General features: G+C 40.2%; 1 protein-coding gene across 1 annotated transcript in view; it reads right to left on the bottom strand.

Annotated features, from left to right (window-relative positions):
* SmB (small ribonucleoprotein particle protein SmB) overlaps window positions 1-25,039 on the bottom strand; it is a 172,337-nt gene that overhangs the window by 68,608 nt on the left and 78,690 nt on the right. The window contains exon 4 of the mRNA XM_067150614.2: window positions 20,723-20,899. Within this exon, the coding sequence (XP_067006715.1) occupies window positions 20,723-20,899 (177 nt within the window). The remainder of the gene's footprint in view (window positions 1-20,722; window positions 20,900-25,039) is intronic.

Here is a 25,039-nt window from a genome sequence, read left to right as displayed (position 1 = left end):
TTCATGCGCGCTTAATCGCTCGTAATAACGGATGCGTCAGTGATAGGGCTCCTGCTGTAACCGAAGGATAATACACAGTTTAATATAGGAATAATGAAGAGACGGACATAAGCAGTTGTTATAACAGGGTTCTCGTTATATACTGTACTCGCTATAGCGGACTTCTACTGTATATCCTATTACACAATAACATTTGCACACAACCTGTTAGTTCCCTGATAAAACATTCCTTGTAGCTTGTAGCAGCAGCTGCGTTTCAGTGTAGTTTGTCTTGAAGCATCCTTCCCACTGTTATGATATTTTCGTCTTCTGAACCACAAGCGATTCCAGTGCAGATGTGCTTAATATAGGCCTCACTTCTTTTTCAATTTCTCTGTCAACTGTCACGTACACTTAACACAGCGCCTGAGCTCCTTCAATTACAAGAATTTTTCAATGCTTATGGGCAGCAGAAAGAAGTCACGATCGAATAAGTATTGTTGCCAACTCACAAGCATCGAAACGAGGATGATTTAGGAGAAAGGCCTGAAAGGATCAAACATTTTTCTCTTTTCTTTTGTAGAAAATTATTTTTTCGTGATTATGTCAGCTTTTCCGTAATAATTTCCCCTTTGACCGTAATTCCGTTATCATGAGGTGAAATCCATAAAAATTGCGCACAATCCGTAATAATTGGCACTTCTGTGTTAAGTATCGACCCTTAAGTTCTCAAATGCATTATATTCAAGTTTGCCTGTCGCTAATCACAATCAAATTGTAAAGAGAAAAAGTATCATTAACCCTTCCAAAATTACGGTTATTCGCGACCTTGACTCAGCTGAAAAACGTGCTCGCTGCACAAGTCTGTACGACTGTAAAATGATACAAAGTTTTTAAATGTAACGTGCTTAAAAAAAAGAATGCAGTTTTTACAACATTTTAGCACAAAAACGTGAAATTCCCAGTGTTATATTAGGACCAAAACAGTAATAGGCAATCCCAAAACGTCCCATGACTTTATGTACAGTGTATAAAGTTCTGGTCTCGATAAAATAATTGTATTTTTTTTTTTTTTTTTTTACAAAAAACAATATACATATGAGTCTCCACCTTATCAATACAAAATTAATTTACATTAAGCTGGTAAATATAGTCAAGACTAGTTTCGACCCCTAGGGGGTCATCTTCAGTTGACATGCATTAAAAATGTATTTTTTACAAAAACATCACATGTAGTGGTAAAAGCTTAAATTAATTTGAACCGATCATAAATGTTGGTATGTCTGGTACATTTGGGCTATTGTATGTGTCAATTTTGAGTTTTTAGCACACAGTGTGAAGGTAGTTGATTAACTAGTGTGCATCATCCATGAAGTCACTGTGAAAAATTCGTCAACCACATTTATTCCAAAACAATGTACATGTAGCACCACATATCAATAACATTAATGTAATGTGTTTTTAACCAGGCATATATGGCATACATATACCACTGTTTTAGTTATATGTCCATTTTAACAGCATTATTTAATGCCTATACTAAGCAAATAGTTTTTATTTTAAAAAATGTTAACCCTATTCCAAGACTCAATCAAGAATAACAGGCTTTATAAACTGATTTTAGCATCTAAGATATATGCCAGTAAGGTGTTACATTGATATTTCAGTCAAAAGTGTTCAAACCAATGTCCTACATTTTCATATGACTAATCAATAGCCAATTTGTGTAATTTATGAACCAACTTTAAATGTATATTGTTAACCTTGCCACTGTTGATTTGCACAAATGTATGTATATTCCACATTGTATAACCCAAAAAACTGGATGGTAGTAGCATAAAAAATAACATGTGACTTCATGGATGATGCACACTAGTTAATCAACTACCTTCACACTGTGTGCTAAAAACTCAAAATTGACACATACAATAGCCCAAATGTACCAGACATACCAACATTTATGATTGGTTCAAATTAATTTAAGCTTTTACCACTACATGTGATGTTTTTGTAAAAAATACATTTTTAATGCATGTCAACTGAAGATGACCCCCTAGGGGTCGAAACTAGTCTTGACTATATTTACCAGCTTAATGTAAATTAATTTTGTATTGATAAGGTGGAGACTCATATGTATATTGTTTTTTGTAAAGGAATATCTATCAATACGGAAATGAAACTTATAAACAACAGTAAAATAATTGTATACGATAATATTAAAATACTAAATTTGTGTTACTTAAGAAGAAGTAGTTTTGATTCCTGCCTGAAAGCCTAGTGAATATACAGTGCCCTGAGATAAGTGCCGAAAACCTGTTCGCGATACACCCGAAAAAAAAAAAAAAAAAAAAAAAAAAAAAAACACAAGTAACCCTGGACATAATGTAGATGTTTTGCAAGTATGAACATTTGACGAAACTCGTTCCATCTTCAAGTAGAGCTGCCGAAATGCGCTCTGTCTCCTTCCAAGTGTTGTGGACACACACTGCTTTATGATTTCCGATGATTCTCTAACCAATACCACCTGAATGCGATGTTAAGATGGTCCCTTATGCAAGTTCGCCGATCACTTTCCCAGTATGGTACAGTAGGCTACTTCCTCAAATTACCGCAATGACGAGACGTTAACACCAAGATCCGTAAGTATGCCGTAGCTGTCCTTTCGTGAGATACAGTTTCTTGAAAATCGCGCGATCGAGGATTTAACGTTGATGAGACAGAAATTTCTGGAGAGTTGATCCGGGAAATAGTTTCTACAAGGAACGGATAATGCGTGAATTTGTACAACGTGATTTAATTCGTTTGCTTGCGGGACCACGTAATTTGAATGAATAACATGGGAAAACGCAGTTTCCGGGAATGTATAATCGAGGTTCTACTGTAATATGGATTTATTATTAGGATTAATATGTGATTACAGTCATGATTTTATTTTCATGGTGTATATTGAGGAAAATAACTGCAGCATTTGACAGTTCTAGGGTTAATTAAGGCCACAGCCACTTCCTTCAGAGTCCTTTTCTATCCCATCATCTCCATAAGACCTATCTGTGTCAGCGCAACAATAAGCCAATTGCAAAAAAATTAAAATAATTAAAATTAAAATTTTGTCCTATTCCAAAATATACCACCACAATTCACTAAAAACTCAAAATTCAACCCAGAAGCAAGCGGTTTCCTAAGAAAAGCTTCTTCCTCTTCACTTTAATTCCAAATTAACACTGAATAGGGGGGAGTTTCTCCTCTGGCTTGGAGGATATTTTTTTCTGCAAGTCAGATAGTTTTTTAAGCTGCCAGTATAGTGAATTGAGATTTTCCAACTCATTGGGTACTCCTATTAAACAGATGAGTAAAAGGGCATAGTCTTTGGCCTGGGACTCTAGACTATCCCCCCCCCAGAAATTAAAGAGTGTTCGCGGCTCATGGCTGTTTGCAGCCTGGTCATTCCAGCTCTGGACCTTTGGACTGTTAGATTGACAGCGTAGTACTGTTCGTTAAAAGTTAGAAAATGTGTGGTCTTTCATTTGATTATTTCATACGATAGCATTGTTTTTAATCGCGACATTCCTACTGGCGTCACTGCAATGCCCTATGTTTATTTCAGTTGGGAAAACCACAAAGACAGTCTTTCTGAGGATATAAAAATGCAGGTGGACAGTGAGTGACTGCCATTATAATGAAAACTCCCCAACTTGATTGTGACTGATGGTAGACAAGAGGGCCTACCATTACAATCAAAATTCACTAACCCAGTCTTCACATAAGAAAAGACATTTGGTGACTTCTCCGTTGTGTTTCTAGGGTAACGTTAAGAGCTATGCAATTTAACACAATCTTACAACATGCAGACACTTCTTTCAGAATGTAGAATTCTGTAGCGAAGCACGGGTACATCAGCTAGTATTAAATAATTTTTTATTAGTATGGACACGGTGGATTCATGATCTCCTGTTTTATTTATCAGTGCAGTAAGTTTATCACTGAGTGAAGATGTGTGAAAAAGTTTTCCAGATGTTGACAAACTAGTGTCCAATGTTAAAGTTTTCTTACAATCCACATCTCAGGTTGTAATACTGAAAGATAAGTTCTGACAGCTCTTAGAGGGATGTCCATTTACTGCCTGCCGGGGCAGGATACGTGGAGTGGGGGCCTGGTTGACATGGAAACGAGGATCGGCCCACTGTGATTGCCATGGTGAAGCCTGCTGGCCAGCTCGTGTTGCCAAACCTCTCACTTCTGAGTTAGTGCTTGTCGCAAGCAGTTCAGTGAGTTATATTCTAATTCCATTTGTTTTGTGGCTGTTATTACGGTATTTTAAATACTAATCCTCTATAATTTCTTTTTATTTCATTAGGGCCATCTATGGACCACGGTGCTTGTGTTTTAGCTGTTTCTTGATGTCATCGTCGTCGTTTGCCACAATTGGTGTTCTTAGCTGTTGGTTTGGCAGCTGTTTTCTTGTTGGTACCTCGAGCTTTTCTGATGGCCCAGTAGCCCTTCATTTTCTGGCTAAATTCAATCTTACGTTCCTCAGACAATTTCCTGGTCTCGTCTTTCGGTCTGTGGGTAACTTCTGTGAGGGATATTACGAAGGATTTAGTTTTAAGAGTTGTATGATAGCTACTCCGAAAAGCTATGTCATTTTGATTTATATGAAGCTCCAAAAGGTCCTTCACCACTTGCTTCATCCACACGAATCCAGTAGCTTTGCCCTTGTTAGCAGCCTTGAAGATCCTATGGGATAACCTATTCGAGTCCATTCTGAACAGGTGTCCGTAAAAAGCCAGTCGCCTTCCTCTGATGGCATCTATGAGATTTTCTTGGTGTTTATATAGCTTATGATTTGGTTAATACCATCGGCTTCCATCTGGTAAAATTCTTGGACCCACTATCCGTCTCAGGAACCTTCTTTCTTGTATCTCGAGGGCTCTTATTAGGGTCGTCTTAGTTAAATATATACACTCTGCTGCATAGAGGACTGAAGGTCTGATTACTGCATTGTAGTGTCTTAGATTGACATTTATCGACAGATTTTTTTAAGCATATAGTTTTCTACAGGCATGGTAAGCCTTATCTAGTTTGAGTCTCCTGTGTTCAAGAGCCATTGTTTCGCTGAGGTCCTCTGAGAACCATTCCCCAAGGTACTTTACACTTTTGACTCTCTTGATGTAGATATTTCCACCGACTCTCATCATTCCAGGGGCATCTTTGATGTTGGTAACAAACTCGGTCTTCCCTAGGTTGATCAAAAGACCAGTTTTAGCCGCTACTGAGTGCAGTGTTTGGAGCTGAGTAGTAGCCTCCTGTACGTCATTTGCCAATAAAGTCAAATCGTCTGCAAAGGCTAGGCATAGTATCCTTAGATTGTCATGAGATCTTTTCCAGAACGTAGTTGAATAATATGCATGAGATGCCACCTCCTTGTCTCACCCCTGTTTTAATGGCGAAACTCTCCGAGAGTTGTCCTCTAAACTTTACTCTGGCTGTGGTATTGTGTAAGGTGGCTTGCACCAGCCTATTAATCTTGTTAAGTCCTAGTTCTCTTAATGTCTTATAAAGAGTAATTCTGTCTACTTAGTTGTATGCCTTCTGGAAGTCGACAAATATAGCTACCCATTGTCGGGCTCTTGACTTGCTGTACTGAAGGATGGTCTTCATATTTTGTACCTGCTCAGTACAGGACCTCGATGCTCTGAACCCTGCTTGATATTCTCCTAACTCTTTATCCAAATGTCTTGTTACATGGCGTTCCAGAATCTTGGAAAATATCTTATAGGTAACAGCAAGGAGTGATATTCCTCTGTAATTATTGGGATCTGTTTTGCTTCCCTTCTTGTGGGTTGGATGGATAATGGCTGACGTCTAATCATTTGGGAGCCTCTCACTAGTCCATATGTCCAGAATTACTTTATGTATGCTCCTGAAGGTGTGTTCTCCGGCATGTTTTAGCATTTCTGCTACTATCCCGTCTTCCCCAGAAGCTTTATTATTCTTGAGTAGTTTAATTATATCTCTGACTTCTTTATAGGTTGGAGGAGGGATAAACTCGGTATTAGGGTTAGTTGGTTCTGTAACTTGGAGACGTTCAATAGGTTCTCCTGCATTTAAGAGTCCTGTGAAGTAGTTAGCTAGGGTCTTGGTACAATCGCTGTCATTAAGACACAGGGATACATCTGGTCTCAGGAGATGTAAGGCAGGGGAAGCGAATTGGGTTGTTTGTTGCTTGAGGCCCTTGTATAGATCTCTAGAGTTGTTCCTTACAAAATCCTCATCTGCTTGCTTAATCAGTTCCTGGTTGTACTTCCTCTTGCCCCTCTTATGATGCTCGACGTAGTTTTCCTTTGTGCAATAAAGGCTTGTAAATTAGCTTCGTTCTTATGTACATTCCATTTGATCCACGCTAGCCGCCTAGCTTCTATAGCTTTATCACATTCGCTGGACCACCACGGATGCTTGTTCCCTTTAAGTCTATTGGGGATTGTTTCCTGAGCCGCTACTGTTATGGCATCTCTAAGTTGATCCCATTTTGTAGATGTGTTAATCTTGTTGGTGTTATGAATCAGTCTCTCTTGGTAACTAGTGCTGTCTTCTTCGAGTTTGGTGATATCAAATCTAGGGATCTTTGTGTTTTTTGCTAACATACCCATGGTCTTTATTAGTGGTTTCAGATTCATTTTAACCAGAGACAGGTAGTGATCAGAGTCAATGTTGGCTCGTTGTGTTGGAGATTCATAGAAAAGGACTCGTACACACTCTAACGGGGTTATGTGATTTGGATATGCAATCTCCCTGTACATAGTTTAGTATTTCAAGTATGAGCTCCTGCTATCTAGCGGAGCTACTGGGAACTGCCATATCGCTTGTATTTATGCTTTTGTTTTGTACTGGTTTGTAGTAAGTAAGAATAAAGATGGCAGCCATGACGAAGTAAAGTGATTCAGTGTTTAATTTATTAGCGATATCCCCAACATTTATGGTGCCGAAATAACCCATCTGTTCAAGTTACGATACGTTTCATCACGAACTTTCAAGATTTGGAGAACTTTCACGCCAAGTAACCACGGATCTCCTGTAAGGGGAATGTTTCATCACGCCACTCGACCCAGGATCACGATGAGTAGAACAGTTATTTCTTCTGAGATACAATGTACTGAATCACTAACGTAGCATGCTATATGGGGATTATACGGCATTATTGCATTGGTGTAGATATTATTTCTGCATGCTTCAAGAATATCGTTCTTTCTAAAACAACTTCACGCCGGTCTGTGTGACAAGTGCTGCCATCTACTGGAAACAAGGCGGACTATTGCCGGCCCAACTACCTACTGTCACGGGAACAAAGCCCTGCCTGCAGCATGTTCATCTGCACCCCCTCCTCAGCCGTCATAAATTGCCCGTTTGTCACACCCTCAGCGATGTCTATACAAGACCTGTCCCTTCTGAAAAGAAAGCGAAGTACTCTGCGAGCTAATTTAACGCGCTTTGTCAATCTTTTAAAAGACAAAACAAGTACACCAGACTATGACGAAATAGAATATCTTCGTGATAGACTTCAGAACACTTTGCAATTATTAGTTTCCTCAGATGATGTTATACACGACCAGTTACCCGACACAGATTATGAAACAGATGTACAGGCATGTGAAAACTATGTCGACAGTGCAACAAGAGCTATACAGCATGCCAACAAAATTCTTACACGGAAACCAGCAGAGACAAATGCGTCAGCATGCATTCCCAGTTCTAGCTATTATGTTCCACCCGCAGTTGTTCCAGAATTTAAACTCCCGACAATACACATTGAGCCATTCTCAGGTGACATAGAGTCCTGGTCTCGTTTCTGGGAACAGTTCGAGACAGCAGTTGACAACAACACCACGATTCCAGACATTAGCAAGCACGTGTTATTACGAGGATATCTACGAGGGGAACCCAAGCAACTCGTCGATGGTATAGCACTTAGTTCAGAAACCTACGCCCAGGTCAAGACTTTACTTACTAAACGTTATGGCGACAAAGATAAAATAATTCAGGCTCATCTGAACTACCTGGAGAATTTACCACCCACATTATCAGAGAATCCCGATGATCTCAACGTGACATACCTGGAGTGCCACCGTAGAGTTCAAGCCCTCAAGGCGCTCGGCGAAGACATTAATGTTTACGGACGCGTGATTGCCCCGAAGATTTTACGAGCTTTTCCAGCGGCAATCTGCACACGTTGGCTAATTCACGCAAAGCGCAACAAAATCTCCGAAGGTCATATGATGTCTCTGATAGAATTTCTTCGTGAGGAGGTAGAAGCGGCCCTTAGCACTCAGAAACTCAGGGGAGAGACCAGCATCGCACTTCCATCACTTTACCAACCTACAGCAGCTGCTCTCCAAGTCAGTACTAAGCCACAAAAGTTAAGAAGGGAGCAGAACAAGCCCGCAATAACACCATTCTGTGCCTTCTGCGAAAACAGAGGTCACTGGGCACAGGGATGCACACAAGTAGTCCTACCCCAAGCTAGGGTGGAGAAGCTGAAACTCTCCAAAAGATGCTTTCTGTGCCTCAATCGAGGTCACAACGTCCAGAACTGCAACAAGAAGGGAAGAGTGTCATGTTCTAAATGCAAACAACTTCACCACGTATCCATCTGCAACCAGAGCCAATCCCAGTCAACTTCTGTCGGAAAGATTGAAACAGGGCCACCCAGTTTTTCATTTCTGCAGACAGCCCGTGTTCAGATACAAGGACCAACAGGGACACACAAAATCACACGATGCCTTTTAGACGCTGGAAGTCAATCAAGTTTTATTGCCACGTCATTATTGGACACTCTACAGCTACCAGTAATCTGTACTCGAGACCTAGCAGTCACAGCCTTCGAAACAATTAGCAATAGCTTTCAGCCACGTCGACTCACCCAATTTGAAATGATCGGATTTTCGACAAAAAACGCCGTCACTATCACAGCTTTCGAAAGTGCCAACACTTATTCATCTCATCCAGCAGTCACTCTTAACCACAGCAATCTGCCACTCGCTGATCCAAAAACCAACGACGCAGATGACTTGCCGATTGAAATCCTTATTGGTGCAGACAATTATTGGAAAGTCGTGAAACTAGATCCACCACAGCCCATCACACCCTCTTTAGTCCTACTTCCAACAATCTTCGGTTGGGTCCTCACAGGCAACCGTTCTGGTACCACTGTCAATCATGTCATGACGAACCACGTCTCCGTCAACAATGACGAGATATCTGACGACTCCATGCGAAGTTTTTGGGACCTAGAGACAATCGGCATTCGAGAGACGAAACACAGACAACTAGACGACACGGATGCTGCTATTCTTCAAGAGTTCCACGACAATTACCGCATCCACGACGGACGAAGAGTCGTGTCCCTTCCTCGCAAACGGGATACAGTCTTATCCGATAATTTGGCAACAACCGAGGCAAGGTTTCGAACACTACAGAGACGGCTACATCAAGACGCAACTTTCAAAAACATGTATCAGACGCTAATGTTGGACTACGTGCTTCGAGAGCAAGTGGAACTAGCCCCCGATACCGCAATCCCTGGAAATATGTTTTATCTGCCACACCATGCCGTCAGGAAGGAGAAACGAGATGTCACTAAATGGAGAATAGTGTACGACGCTTCCTCTCACGAACCAGGGTTCCCATCCCTCAACGATACCCTCCACATGGGTCCAAATCTCCTACCCGAAATTTTTGCCACTCTCTTAAGGTTTCGATTGCATCGAAAGGCCATCGCATGTGACGGTACCCAGGCGTTCCTCCAGCTAGCCCTAGACGAAAAAGATAGAGATCTCACCAGATTTCTTTGGTACCGCATCGACACTACTACAGACGGAATCTACACGACAACAGAGGACGTCGTAACGTACCGATTCACCCGCCTACCCTTTGGCCTCACCTGTAGCCCGTTCCTCCTCTCAGCCACTCTCCGTGAACTAGCTACCCTACACTACAACACTTATCCCACGGCCGCACCTCTCCTAGATGCTTGCACATTTATGGATGACTTCACTGCCAGCGTAGAAGACGACAATACGGCCGTTACTCTTTATTATGAACTGATAGCCCTCCTGCGCCACATTAGACTCCCACTCTCCAAATGGGTCACGAATTCCTTGCCATTAATGAACATTTGGAAAGCAGAAACTCGAGAAGTCGTACTGCAGACACGAGTATTAGGTATCGACTGGAATGCGGAATCAGACCAACTCTTTACAACCCCAGGTGACGTCACTGCAAAACTATCCACACAGCCAGCAACTAAACGACAGTTACTGAAAGCCACCGCACGCTTCTACGACCCACTTGGACTATTTTCACCCGTGTCAATCACTGCCAAAATCCTTTTCCAAGATACTTGGTGCCTAGGACTGGCATGGGAAGAAATTTTACCACCTAATCTCGCCCATCGATGGAACGATTGGCTCTCACACCTACAGTACCTCTCTCCAATCCGAATACCACGATGGATTGCCATTTCAAATTCCGGTACAGACACATCACTGCACGTGTTTTGCGACGCCTCCGAAAGAGCATACGGCGCCGCATTGTACGTCCGGTCACTTGTCGACGACGCTTACACTGTTCGTTTAGTCTGCAGCAAGGCCAGACTATCCCCTGTGAAGAAAGTGACCCTTCCCAGGCTCGAATTGTTAGCAGCCTTGGTCGGATCCCGACTTCTACATTATTTTTACGAAGCCACTGGAGTAACTTCCATCCCTGCCACGTTATGGAGCGATTCTACAGTCACACTGGGGTGGATAAGAAGTAATCCCAACCGTTGGAAGACATTTGTCTGTAACCGAGTGACTGAAATTTTGACTCATACCACGTCCAGTCAGTGGAGACACTGTCCCGGAATCAACAACCCAGCTGACCACCTTTCTAGAGGACTTCAAGCACATCAACTGGAGTCCTTGGACTCATGGTGGCACGGACCTTCGTGGTTGAATGGACCTTCCTACTCATGGCCCAGAGATGTCACCCCCACTAATATGAGTCTACCTGAGGGAAGGAAGACCACTCAAGTTCTTGCAACCACCACGCCAGAACCATTGTTTGCTGCCTCACGATTTAGTACATACTGGAAACTTTTACGAGTTACCGCGTGGATTCTACGATTCGTGAAATGTTTGAAGGAGAAAACTAAGGTATTGTCAGAACTTCACAGCCTCAGAAATGGAAGAAACAAGAACGTACTGGATAAAGCAAGTTCAACAGGAATGCTTTGCTTCTGAACTGCAAGCCCTGAAGAATAATCTTCCACTAGCACGAGCTTCGAAGATCTTTCGCTACAATCCATTTCTACAACATGGTGTCCTTCGACTAGGCGGACGGCTACAACACGCAGACATCTCGAACAACGAAAAGCACCCAATACTTCTGGATGGCTCACACGCTTTCTGTAAACTTCTGATAAAACAAACTCACATAAGACTTCACCATCTAGGTGTTTCAGCTATCCTAACTGAACTACGCACAGAATTCTGGATCTTGCGAGCACGCCAAACAATCAAGAAGGTCTTACACACTTGCCTTCCGTGTAAAGTTGTTCACCGGAGGAGACCGACGGAATTAGAAGCACCACTTCCTCTGGATCGTCTACGTCCTTGCAGACCATTCGAAGTAACGGGACTAGACTTCGCAGGACCACTGTACGTTACTTCTGGCAACCTCATGAAGAAAGCCTACATTGCATTATTCACCTGTGCAACAACGCGTGCCTTACACTTGGAACTGTGCGGTGACATGTCGACAGACAAATTCCTACAGGCCTTGCAGAGGTTTAGAGGCCGACGTGGTATACCACACACGATCTACAGCGACAACGCTCAGACATTCCATTCAGCGAACGCAGAGTTAACAGACTTGTGGAGAGAACTGACAGCGGCACGGACACACCACTATATGGCCCAGCAAGGTATCACATGGAAGTTCATTGCCCCACGTGCCGCTTGGTGGGGAGGATGGTGGGAAAGACTAATTGGCCTCACCAAGCGATGTCTACGGAAAATACTTGGACGTTCCACTATTGATGATTAAGGGCTACGGACTGTTTTGACCAGCATAGAAGCCGTATTAAACACAAGACCCTTGACGCAACATGATGACAATGGTGGTGTATTGACTCCAGCCCACTTCCTCGTTGGCGATCGACTCACCACGATACCTACTGGACCAGAACCACCTAGGAGAGACCTTGTTAGAACCTTCAGACTACTCCAGCGAATGACTGACGACTTCTGGAAGCGTTGGAGTAAAGAGTATTTGCTACTATTACGGAATTTTCACGAAGTTCGCCAGCCCAGAGACCACGGGTCAAGAATCAGGGTCGGTGACGTAGTTTTACTACAAGAGGATACACGCCCAAGACACATGTGGAATAAAGCACGGGTCGAAGAATTACGCGAAGGACGTGACGGGAGAACTAGAACAGTTATTCTTCGCACCTCGGGCGGAAACAATGTGACACGACCTGTTTAGCTGGTCATCCCACTCGAGATAGACCAGGGTGGGGAGGATGTTGGAGATTCATAGAAAAGGACTCGTACACACTCTAACGGGGTTATGTGATTTGGATATGCAATCTCCCTGTACATAGTTTAGTATTTCAAGTATGAGCTCCTGCTATCTAGCGGAGCTACTGGGAACTGCCATATCGCTTGTATTTATGCTTTTGTTTTGTACTGGTTTGTAGTAAGTAAGAATAAAGATGGCAGCCATGACGAAGTAAAGTGATTCAGTGTTTAATTTATTAGTGATATCCCCAACACCTTGTATCACCTTGACATTCATAATATCCCTGTGGTGCAGCTTGTCTATTGCTACGGGGTCGATTTGGAATTCACCCATCATGCTATTTGGGCATCGCCATGTCATTGCCTTTCTGGGAAGGTGTTTGAAAGCTGTAGACATCAAAAGTAATCCATACTTCGTGCAGACAGTGATTAAGCATTCCCGATTGGTGTTGGTTCTCTTATGGGCAGGATATCTTCCCACAATCTTCTGGTATTTCTGTTCTCTAATGATCTGGGCATTGAAATCTCCTAATAATATAGTCGTATGGTGATTTGGTACTTTGTCCAGGGTTTCCTCAAGGGCATCCCAGTACTGGTTTGTCATTTCCGGGTTTTTCCTGTTAGAGTCATTGGTAGGAGCGTGGAAGTTAATCATAGAGTATCCCCTATTCTTGCATCTGAAGGAAAGCACCAATGTTCTATCGTTTGGTGATGAAAAGTCAAGTATGCTTGTAACCAGTCGATGGTGTACTGCAAACCCAGTCCCAAGGAATGGTACATTTTCCATTACTCCATTAACAGGTTTCTCTTTATATATTCTACATCCTTGAGACTCTATGGCTTCTTCGTCTGGAAACCTAGTCTCTTGGAGAGCTGCTATACTGATGTTCTTGTCGTTCAGTACATCAAGTGTATGTTTAAGCTTTCCGGTCCTGATCAAGGAGTTTATATTGATTGTGGCTAGATACATAATATTTCGTTTCAAGTTTCGTTTAGATCCGACTGGGTCACATGAAGGTGTAGATCCCCCAGAATCCGATGACCTACTTGTGGATTATCTACCACCTGAGGTATTATGTTCATTAAGTTTGTACTTCATGTTTGATACAGTCTATCACACAAGTGATTAGGTTAGGTCACTCAAAGGTAACGAGTTGTGAACTATCAGGGTTGTAAGCCCTGAAGCCCCGAGCACTGATCGGTTCACTGACCCAGTTTCCGCTGTATAATTATTTTATTTCAATATATTTTTCAAGCATGATGTGTACTCCTCGAGGGAGAGGGAGGCCAGGACTCATCCACCTTGTGAAAAAAATACTGCCGGCCGTGCTGTGACAATTCATCACCAAGGAAGGGAAATTATATGTGCCACAAGGGATTTCTTGGAAGAGGAGGCAGTTAATATATGGCTCCAAGGTTAGTATATAATAGTAACCCACAACGGCTGGCTTGCGGTCATTGGCTATTCGGACGTGACGTTACACAGATACCTGCTCTTTGATCGTGGGAGTGCTTTCCAAAGGAATTTAGTGATTGCAATATGTTTTAACCAAACAATTATTAGCTCGGGTGTCCCCTATACCTCCTCAAACTGACTCTGTAAATAGTAGATCATGAACACAATAATGTACCATACAAGAGCTAATCGTGTCACAAGACCATGGTTATTGCTAATAGGATTTTAGTGGCCCCACTACGCTACTAAAATCCAGTATTCTGAGTTAAACAAAACTGAGCATTAAATATGACCAATAAACAAGCAAGCAAACAAAAGAAGGAACAAACAGTTCTATTATGATAAAGTGAATCTTAGCTTAACTGGTAAGTTTCTTCGTTTTCTGTATCTTCTCGACTTTCACCTCCATAACATTGACACGTTTGCTTCAACTTTTCCCTTTTTCCTCAAGTTTGTTTAAAAATTTAACACGAGCATATGTCCTCATTTTCACAATTGTGGCTACCAGATCACTACTTAAATTAGGATCACTTGCACAAATTAAAGAAATTGCAAGTCCATCATAAGAACAGAAACGTTTCTAGAATCTCGTACAGTCTGTGACACGATCAGCTGTCGGCTCTGTAAGACCACTGTATGACAGACTTCAAATCCAAGACCCCAAACAATACGTACTATCGTACGTTTCTCCTATGTCTGTTTGGGAACCTAAGTGTGGATGAGTGCTTTCGTGTTTCTTAGCCATCCAACCTGCAAAGTAATTCAAACCTTGGAACTCCATTTCAGTTACAAGTAACAACTCTCATTATTGTTCTGTATTGAAGATGACGCTAGGCATAGAATCTCAAGGATAATATAATAAAACCACCTATTCAATACTTTCAACTTTTAATGTGGTTTGAATCTACAATACACCAGGAGTAGAAATGTTAATAAGACAGGCGCTGCCGGAACAAAAGGTCCACCTAGTATGAATTGAACAAATAATCTTAAGATCCCTCCCAAAGACCAAGCAACTCATCAACGGGAATTATAATCATACAAGACTGTATCAAGCGTCTAGGATGTTCCTTCTCAATAAAGCAACTGCCTAAAACTAAGAAACAGCCTAATATTGTACTCTTTACAATTCCTTGTCGTTACATAAGACCCGAAGTCAAGACGCTTACAGTTTCATTCAAAACAACATTCTTGACCAGTCTATATATAACAATCAGTTTTAAATCTCCACTAGTGTTTGACAACACATTTCAATATTAGTTACGTCAAGAACATGAAAACGAAATATGTGGGTCAAATAAGCCCCAGTATAAAAATTGTAGAAAAAAGGGAAAAAAGTTAAGCAAGTGTTCCAGAAAGATATCCTTGTGACTATCGCCTCCTCCTCCTCCTCCTCGAAATAACTCATCTCAGAACTTCAGAATCTAGGAATGAAGTACATTTTAACCCACCGACTAAACCAAGATGCACTCGCGAATTTGTTTTCCCAGATCCGTTTTTGAGGGGATTATACGACCACCTTACACCGCTGAACGCTCTCTCTCGTCTTTGGATGATTATTCTCGGAAATAATCCTGGTAAAATAGAAAAACACAAGAACACGCGAACAGAATCCTCTGATGAATTTTTCCTAATCACAAATGCTGAGGAAGTGCGCAATAACGCGTTCCTTCGAGACAACTTTACCATCAGAAATGTTGAAGTCTGTGTTGAGAAATCCGTTCAATTAGTTTGGGCTCAAAACCATGTTTTTGTTTCACTGATTCCATATGCATTCCACAAGCCTCGATTTGCTGCGCCTGTGTCAAAGACACATGCCATTACTTCGTACCCTATTTTAGAAATACGAGAAACCAAACTGTCTAGTATGTCTTTTGTCATCTTTTTATCGAAATCGGCGTAAGTTACTTGCTTCCAATTCTTGAACAGTCCTCTCACCATCACAGCTTGCAGTTGTGAACTGGGGCCTATAATTTCATCTTTCAGGGGGTCATATTCAAAAGCACTCTTAAAGTGAATTTTGTCACACTGGAGAAATGTTGAATGGTGGAACATCCCTCAAACTCTATTATAAACTAGAGGACTACAATTTTCTCGTGGTCTTTATATGAGACAGCAGCAATCTTCATCATATGCACAAAATAACTTCCAGGATTCCACTTCCGTTTCGCATGTAAATTCTTGAAGCCCATTTTTCCAGCGTTGAAAGTCCAGGCAAAGGGTAATGCAGTTTTTATCTCATATAAATGTAAGTTTGCTTCCTAGATACCCTGAAAGCTGCCAATATGTCCTCATCAGTCCAATTAACGCACTTTTGCTGTATGTATCTTTATTTGATTTTCAGTAAAAATTCCTTTCAAACCATTCGCCAGTTTTGTATGGATGCTCTGAACAGAGATTTTTAACCTCCTACATTAACTCCTTACGCAAATTACTTATAGATATGCGGATTTGATGTAATTTGCTTTACGCTGTCTCTAATTTCTGTTTAAGGACATCATTAGTTTTCCTTTAGTCATCCAACTGCTTTTTCATACTTTCAATTTCTTCAACAAGGGCCATAGTATTATCACAGACCTGGGTAGGTGGAGTGGCTGGAAGAGGTGGTGAACTTGCAATAGTCGTGTTATGTTCTGAATCTTTTAACAATTTGTCAGCCATTTTCCTACATCCCCTCCTTTACTTCCTTCTTAATCTATCATGTGACACTTGTAACACCCAAATTTCTAGAGGGAACAGCATATTTGTTAAGCATATGTTTGGGAGGAAGCCCTAACAATTCGCCCTTTAGATCCTTTTCAAAATCACTATCAGAAAAATGTTCAGAACACACCCAGCATGAATCTGCGTTCCACTTTCCATCACGCCTACATCTTTGGATCCACTTCTTCCTTAGTTTCTCATTTTTTTGGAAAACTGAAGTACAGTAGAAGTCCGCTATAGCGAGTACGGCATATAACGAGAACCACGTTATAACGATAATTTTTGTCCATCCCTTCAAAATTTCTATATTAAACTGTGTATTATCCTTTGGGTACAGCGAGAGCCCTACACTGACGCATCCGTTATTACGAGCAATTATGCGCATTCAATTTTTTTCCGTTGCCAATATTTATGCACCCAGTAATTATACTGCACGTGATCGATCATTTTCGGTATCGTTTTCTCGCTATGCCCAATAGCAAGCTCTCCTGTCGACATTCAAAGTCAATTACAAGTGTTTACTTTCATTTTCACCATATTGAAATTCAATTATTAAATATTAAACAATTTATTGAAACCACCTATTCAATACTTAGGTGGTTTCAATAAATTAATTGTTTAACATTTAATAATTCAAAGGCAATGTCGGAGTAGATTAGTAATACCCGTCGACTGCTCTTCTGCAAGAAAAATGAAAGAGAACACGTTTTCGTAATAAATGCGTAAATAACGTGTCCGATAACTGTTGTTAACTCGTTAAAGATGAACGCTGAATAAACGATTGCTTAATTTTAATGCTAAATACCGCAATTAAGTAAGAATGGGATAGGCCTACACCGCAAGATGTGGCAGAGTGCGTCATTGATTACGAGGTTAGTTTATATTTTCTTGCGTCCGTTAAATTACGGAAAGGCTATTATCATGTAAATTCATAGCGAGAAGGTTATAATTGTGAGGTACGTGCACAAAAATGCAAGGGCGGAAATGCAATACCGCGGCACAATAAACTCGTTCATTGACTTTCAAAGTCCGCGATTAAGGCCTATACATCGCTAGCCGCTGAAGTTGGCCGCATCCGGCAAGCAAGACGTGCATGTAGCAGCAGCCAGTTATATCTGACGCTGATGAACGTAACAGTTTTCTAGTAAGCAAGAATATTTTCCTGATGGATCGTCATATTGTAGAGACACATGGAATGTGTATTGCCGGCAAATATTCAACGAGTTCCCTTCGATATTATGATGCCAATTTTAAGTTAATGGTTATTAAACCCATTGAAATAAAGCATAATTCTACAGACACAAAAGAGTACGGCATAACTAAAGCCAACGTTCGGCGTCTACAAATAGTCTAAAAATGTGTACTGTATAAGAAAGACATTCATACGATTTTACAAAGCACTTTCTAAGCCGATTAAATTTTTTTCAAGGAAAGTGTGAGTGTTGACTTGGATTCGGAGAAACACAGTTATATATTTTTCAAAATGAAATTAAACATACACTTTCACGTAGTATCGGATTTCATCAAACAACAAACAAGTAAGCTGTAGTGTGGATATTATCTGCGAAAACGCAAGTTTTGAACAAACTGATTGCCATTTCATATGGATTTTCATGTGTATGGGCGTTTTTCTGACTTTTACAAAAAATCAGAGAATGCCTGTGTTAGAAATCTGCAAGAGTAAAAGAACAGGAGACACTGTTGTGGAGATAGTGAAGGAAATTGTGAAAGAAAAGAAGAAAGTAAGGCAAGAATGTAATAGATGTAATAAGGAAGTATCAAGAAATTAAAAGATGTAAAAAATTTAGAAACTGAAGAACAGAGGAAAACTGGGAAAAAATCACAAGAGAGAAGGGGATGTAGAGGGAGCAAAACAGTGCTATGAGGGCTTGTAAGAAGCACGAGAAAATTATGCACAAAGCTGATGAAAGATGAAGGTTTGAGAGTTACTAACACAACCAAGCGAGATAAAGAAAACATGTGAAGACTATTTTGACAAATTCCTGAATGTGAGAAATAGTAGTAGTAGTAATAATAATAATAATAATAATAATAATAATAATAATCATCATCATCATCATCATCATCATCGTATGCCTCAGCTACCGTGTTCAGATTTTTCAATTTGATGCCATCTGGCTGTCTGCTCATCAATTTGAACGTTCCGTTTTACTCTAGGCTCACTAGATGGCAGACCAAGTAAACCGAAACCCTCTTGGGCGTCTATGGCCGTGATTTAATGAATTTTGTCTGGTAAACAAAAAATGTGTCACCAGAGATCTTTTACAAGCTGACATCGTACGACATGGAGTGTCGAATGGGCTTTTTTCCGCCCTTCAAAAATCCAACTACCTCTGCCGGGTTTGAACCTGCTATTATCTTGGGATACGGAGGCCCACACTCTACCACTGATCTACAGAGGCAGAGATGAAAAGACAGAAATAGAAAATAATAACATTGTTAAAGGTGGAATGAACAGTTAGAAGGATATATATATATATATATATTTTTTTTTACAATTTGCCTTTATGTCCCACCGACACATCATGGCTGAGGCAACAACAGACACGATCGTACGAACGAGACCGTTAACTTTGAGAAGGAGGCCAATTCGAGAGGACAACCACTTTTTAAGAACCTTAAGTTTCAATGTTTTCTTCACATCCATTTTCCACTTTTAGCTTATCAGCCCAAGTTTCTCACACAACCTCGTTTTTTCCATGACAGATTGGAACTTCATAGACGGTTTCCAATATGGTCACTTACAGTTCACCATGCACCTGTTACTCCTCTAATACAGCTTCTCAATTTTGTCGCTGCCCTCCCGACCATTTAAAATGATACACACACCTAGCCAACATTGGAAATAATCTTCAAGAAAAGGGACTGCTAAATTGAGAAAGAAATTGAGTGTGCTGCTATTCTAAAAGATTTTAAATTCATCGGTGTCTTTTCCCATCACTTATCACATACATTTCACCTGACACGTTGTCTCCTCTCAAACTTGGTTTCTCAAGTTTTTTCGCTCCCCTCCTAGCCATTCATGGGATGGTGTTTTTACTAAGACAGACTGTTGGCCTGAATTTTCAACACAGTGATTTCATCCTGTTTTTGAAGTGTTAGCTAACTAAAAATGTTCAGTCTAAGAGGTTCGCAACCTCGCTATTAGCACTTATTGTTTCATTTCCGTCTGTCATCTTTTATTTTCTTAGGGTTAGCACATTTTTTGGTTTCAATTTTGTTTTATATTAACCTTTTGTTCACTGAATTTGTCTCAGCGAGTTATTAATTGCTCCATCTAGTGATCTAAATATTGTATATTGGTATTGTTTTTATTGCCATCTGTCTTTTTTGTTTTTCATTTCTTTCAATATGTTTTTAGCACATCTTTAGCTTATATTATGTAGATTACTTAATCCCCCCCTATTTCACTGGAGATATTTGAATTTTTTTGCTCCATCTAATTATGGAATACATTTTGTATTGAATTAGGAGGATACATTTAATTTTTTGCTTTGTAAATTAAATTCTTTGCCAGCAAGCTTTATACCTAGTTTTCTTTTCTCTTTTGCAAAAGAGAGGGCTTTTAATTTGAAAGCTGTGGAGGTCCACATTTTTTTTTTTTTTTTTTTTTTTTGTTAATCAACTCCATAACAGGAAAAAATCTCTTAGCAGGTTATTTAATGAAAAACAGGTCACTATCAAAATGACATTAAACTTATAAGTGTTGCAATAAACTGCTGGAATTGTTTTCCAAACAAAACAGTAACTTCACAGGCTAGTGCAATATAGCTGTGATGCTCTAACATATGCGTAGTATTATGTTCTATAGGCTTTAAATGAGTAATTACCTTGGTAAATTTGCATTCAACTATGAGAAAATACAAAAGATCAATAACCTTCTTGAGAGAGGGGGACACATGCACACAAACTATAATTATTTTCAATTATCAAAGTCTGGATTTTATGTCTTCATTCATATTTAGCAGGTTTTCTTCACAATAACGTTTGGTGTTAAAACTCTACTCACCCATCATGCCAGGTGGTGGGCCCATCATACCAGGTGGTGGTCCACCAACAGGCATCCTTGGTGGCCCAGGCTGCTGCGGTCTCATCTGTGGCGGTGCTGATACCTGTGGTCCTCGTCCACCAGGCGTCATTACTTGTTGCGATGGCCCACCAACTCCTCGGACAGGTCCTTGCAGTCCTTGTTGACAAAAAGAATGATTGTGCTCTAAACATTCAATTCTGTTTACTGAAGTAACAAGGACTTTCATATAATTCACACTTTTCAATGCATTAGGTCATGTTCAGTGCATACAGTACATGTTGAAGAGTGGTTAAGTACAGTACAAAAATGGCCAACCAGACACAAGTGGGAAAGGATGTAAGGTACAGCACAAGTACAGTAAAACCTTCATGCATAATTTTTCTAGGGGGAGGGGGAAAATGACGATGAATGCAGGAAAAACGATAAATGCGGGTGACAAAAATTGGGGAGAAAGCAAGCAAACTAACAAAATACAGGCACTATATTTGGGCATTTTTCATCATATAAATATAGTAATAATAATAATAATAATAATAATAATAATAGCGTGTGGCCTCCGAAACTGGGTGCAGATCTTTCGAGTTGTCATGTGATAGGCGAACTTCGCGTTTATGAAAATGAAGCTCTACCTAAGATGAATCCTAATGCATAAGTCGGCAAGCACACACAGCCCCCGAACTGTCGGAATTAAACAATGAAAGTTAAAATCTCCAACCCAATTGTTGAACTGGAAGGCCAACACCTGCTAACCATTTAACCATGGAGCTGGACATGCTCATACTAAACATAACGATATCAAAATATTGCAATCATGATATACACGATGAAAATAAAAAGCGCGACTCGTTTCACTTTTCCTGGCATCTCGCAGTAATTGGAAAACTTTTAAGGTCAGTTCTCTTATTGCAAATTAATGTATTACGTGGATATTACGGCGATAACCTGTATTTTGGTAAAGATTCCGTAAACCCTTTGCAAACGATAGGTTAGAGATCCCACATGACGCGGTTCAATGTCACAGAGGTTAGAAATTCAACATAATGCGACTCAGATGTCACAGCGGGCTAATCAATGCTGCCAACTTAGGAATTCGTTTCAAGACCAGGCTAGTGAAAAGAATATTGGTCTGGCTTGTAAACAGACAACTGGGCAGGGGGGGCAACAAAGTGGTCAACAGGCCTCTAGAATCCCACACACATCACAAGGTACGACGTGATTAATAACCCTGTGACTAATTAAAATGTACCCAGCGCATGCCGTGACTATTTTAAACTGCGTGATTTTCTCATTTCCAACAAAGCTGTCAGCCCTAACCAGCCAATAGCAAACACAGAAAATGGTGGCAAATTTGAGTTTTACAGTGCCTCCGTTTTAATTTTTGTAAATAACATACCTGCCAACTTTTAGAAATCAAAAATAGGAAGATTTTTTAATTCTTGGATTTTATCAAGTGTATTGCGCCACGGTCTCGGTAAAAAGAGGACAAGATAAAAGGTATACATATCTACAATTACAATGCGAATTAACCATTACATTTAAAATCTTAAACTAAGAAAACAAAAACGATTGCAAGAAAACGTACCTAATAATCATTGTCATTTATGACACATACATACGAATAGTAACATTTAGACAGATAAGTCAAGAACTGACTACAACTTACCAAATGGTGAAGAATATACACAAGTAGGTGATAGAGACTGCTGTGTTTACTTGTTGAGCATAAGTGGCAGCTAACTTTGCCCTCTTCAATAATGCACTGTCATACTGCTGCTCATAATACTTTCCACTGAGACTTGATTTGACCACCAATAGTTTACTGAGATTTTCGTCATTCAGAGAATATCGGAACTGTGTCATCTTTTTTACCTGGCTGAACAATTTTTCACACTCGGCATTGCTGTATGGAATTGTCAATATTGAGAGCATTACTTTTGCGATTCTATCATATTTGAAACATCCATCTGCACCTCGTATATCCCCTATAGCAGACCAAGAACAATCTAATCTTTCTTCTTACACAACAGACAATGGTAAATCTTTCACTTGGAGAGCACAAAACTGGCACTGTAATGCATCCATTGCTTCTTGGTCATCTTCACCATATTTCACTGGCAATATAACAGAAAACTTTGAAACAAAATACTTTATGGCATTGAAGGAAGAAGTCTGCAAAGAATTTATCTGAGCTACTTGAGCATTAACAAAAACATCACTATTCAAATTCAATTTATGAATAATATAATCACAAACTGCAATAAAATAGTTCCTGACGTGCAAATAAAAGTTTTTTCTTCTCCTCAGGTGCCAGATTTTCTACAAGACAAGATGTTGAACAGCCAATTACTAAATCATCATCAGCTTTCTGATTCTCTCTCGTCTGATAGACCACTTCTAAAACTGTAGGATATTTTTTATAACCACTGGCTTAACAAACCTACACAGAATGTCCTTCAACATATCCGTCAGCATTGATCTTATGACATGAACGTGAGGTGCTTGCGACTGAAGAACTTTATTAGTTTTCTCAAATCTAGGGATGATAAATGCTTTATTAAAGTTAGAAGACAGAAAAAGAAATAGTCTCTCCTCTCGTGAAATACTGGCAGTGCAACTAGACTCCTTTATTTTCTTCACAGATGGAGATGAACTACTCTCCGCCTTCCTTTTTCCAGAAATAACAGAAGCTTGGTCTTGTACTCTACTAACACAAGGACCACGTTCCATTTCTGTATCTTCATGTGCCTTTAGCTTGGAAATTTGGAAATACTTCAGAGATGTGTCTGTGCCATTGGACCGCTTTACCTCATCCTTAAAAAAACTCTGAAGTGGCACCCACTCTGAAATCAATCTTTCCAAATATTTCCCCAATGTGTACATACATGCTTTAATATTTTTCCAACATCAGTTTGGTACAAAGCTTGATACATTTTGAGATGACCTTTTCTCTTCGAACTTTTGTCTAAATACTAATAAAAAATATCAATTAGCATCTCATCAATTTTGACAGGAAGGGAGTCTCCACCCTTCATGGCAGCCAAATTAATCAAATGACATGGGCATCCCATAATAATAATAATGTTTTTGCACTGCTCTCTTTGTTTAGCAGCAACACCGTTTTTTTCTACCCATCATAACAGGAGCATTATTTGCGCTAAAAGTTATACAGTTTGCCATCGGAAAGTCATATCTTTTCAGAACATCCAGGAGCAAATTAGCAATATTAATATCAGTAGAATTGCCTTCAAAAATTTTCCATAGATAGCAAACGATTTTCAATCTTATTCAATTCTTGGTTGAAAAACGAGACGATAGGATAGAATCTTTATCATTGCTGCTATCAGTTCAAATCGCAAAAGGTTCAGTCTTTAAAGTTTGAATCACCTTACTATCTGCATCACGGGCCATTTCAATAATTATGGCAGATGTTTTTGTTCTAGCACACGCATACTTCTTCGCAATGTCTGAATCTGGGAACATCTTTCTGAACAATGGCCCTGTGTGATCAGAATAAGACAATGCAAGGTTACGTTTGACAATGAACGCCGTGAACAAACATTCTACTCGAGTGACTGCATCATCTTCCTTCCCACCTACAAAAAAAAATACTTAATTTTTTGTTCCTCTCGAGACAGCTAGCACTATCTTTGTGTTTCTGTGTAACACTGTGAGCTACAATATCTGTTTTCCCTCCATGCGAGATATTAATATTACACCGACATACGGAACAAAATGCATAATAGTTTCCTTTATTAGACTATACAATAAACAGAAATTCAGTTTTATAGGTATCCCTGAACACTTGGAGATAACGTTTGTTATGTTTTGTAGTCATCATGTGAAGAGAAAATACCACAAACTGTCACCGACACAACTCTCTGAAATACATTGAAGTCATTAAAATTACGAACTCTGATCAACACTAAAGCACTGAAATACGCGAAAACTACCACATACAAAACAGATCAATATGTCTCGTACATTATTAACATATGACTTCGACAGGGGGAAAGGCACAGAACCGCAAGAAAAAACACGTGGTCTAAAACTCCAACGAAACTACGTACAGAAACGAGCGTGCGAACCACACAATAACAAACTCACTCTTTCGCCCCGATCAACGGAGTCCCTAGCGGTCGCTAGTGCGCATGACCTTCTCTGACTCATAGGACGATTGCCGTCCCGAATTCCCACCTGAACAGCACACACGCTGCTGTAGTGAGCGGGAAATACGATACACGAAGGCGATGGATGATCCGCTCGCCAAATAAAGCATCAAATACCGGTAAATATGCT

The sequence above is a fragment of the Anabrus simplex genome, chromosome 7 (genome assembly GCF_040414725.1).
Source record: "Anabrus simplex isolate iqAnaSimp1 chromosome 7, ASM4041472v1, whole genome shotgun sequence".
NCBI lineage: Eukaryota > Metazoa > Arthropoda > Insecta > Orthoptera > Tettigoniidae > Anabrus > Anabrus simplex.
This window is presented reverse-complemented; position numbering and strand designations above follow the sequence as displayed.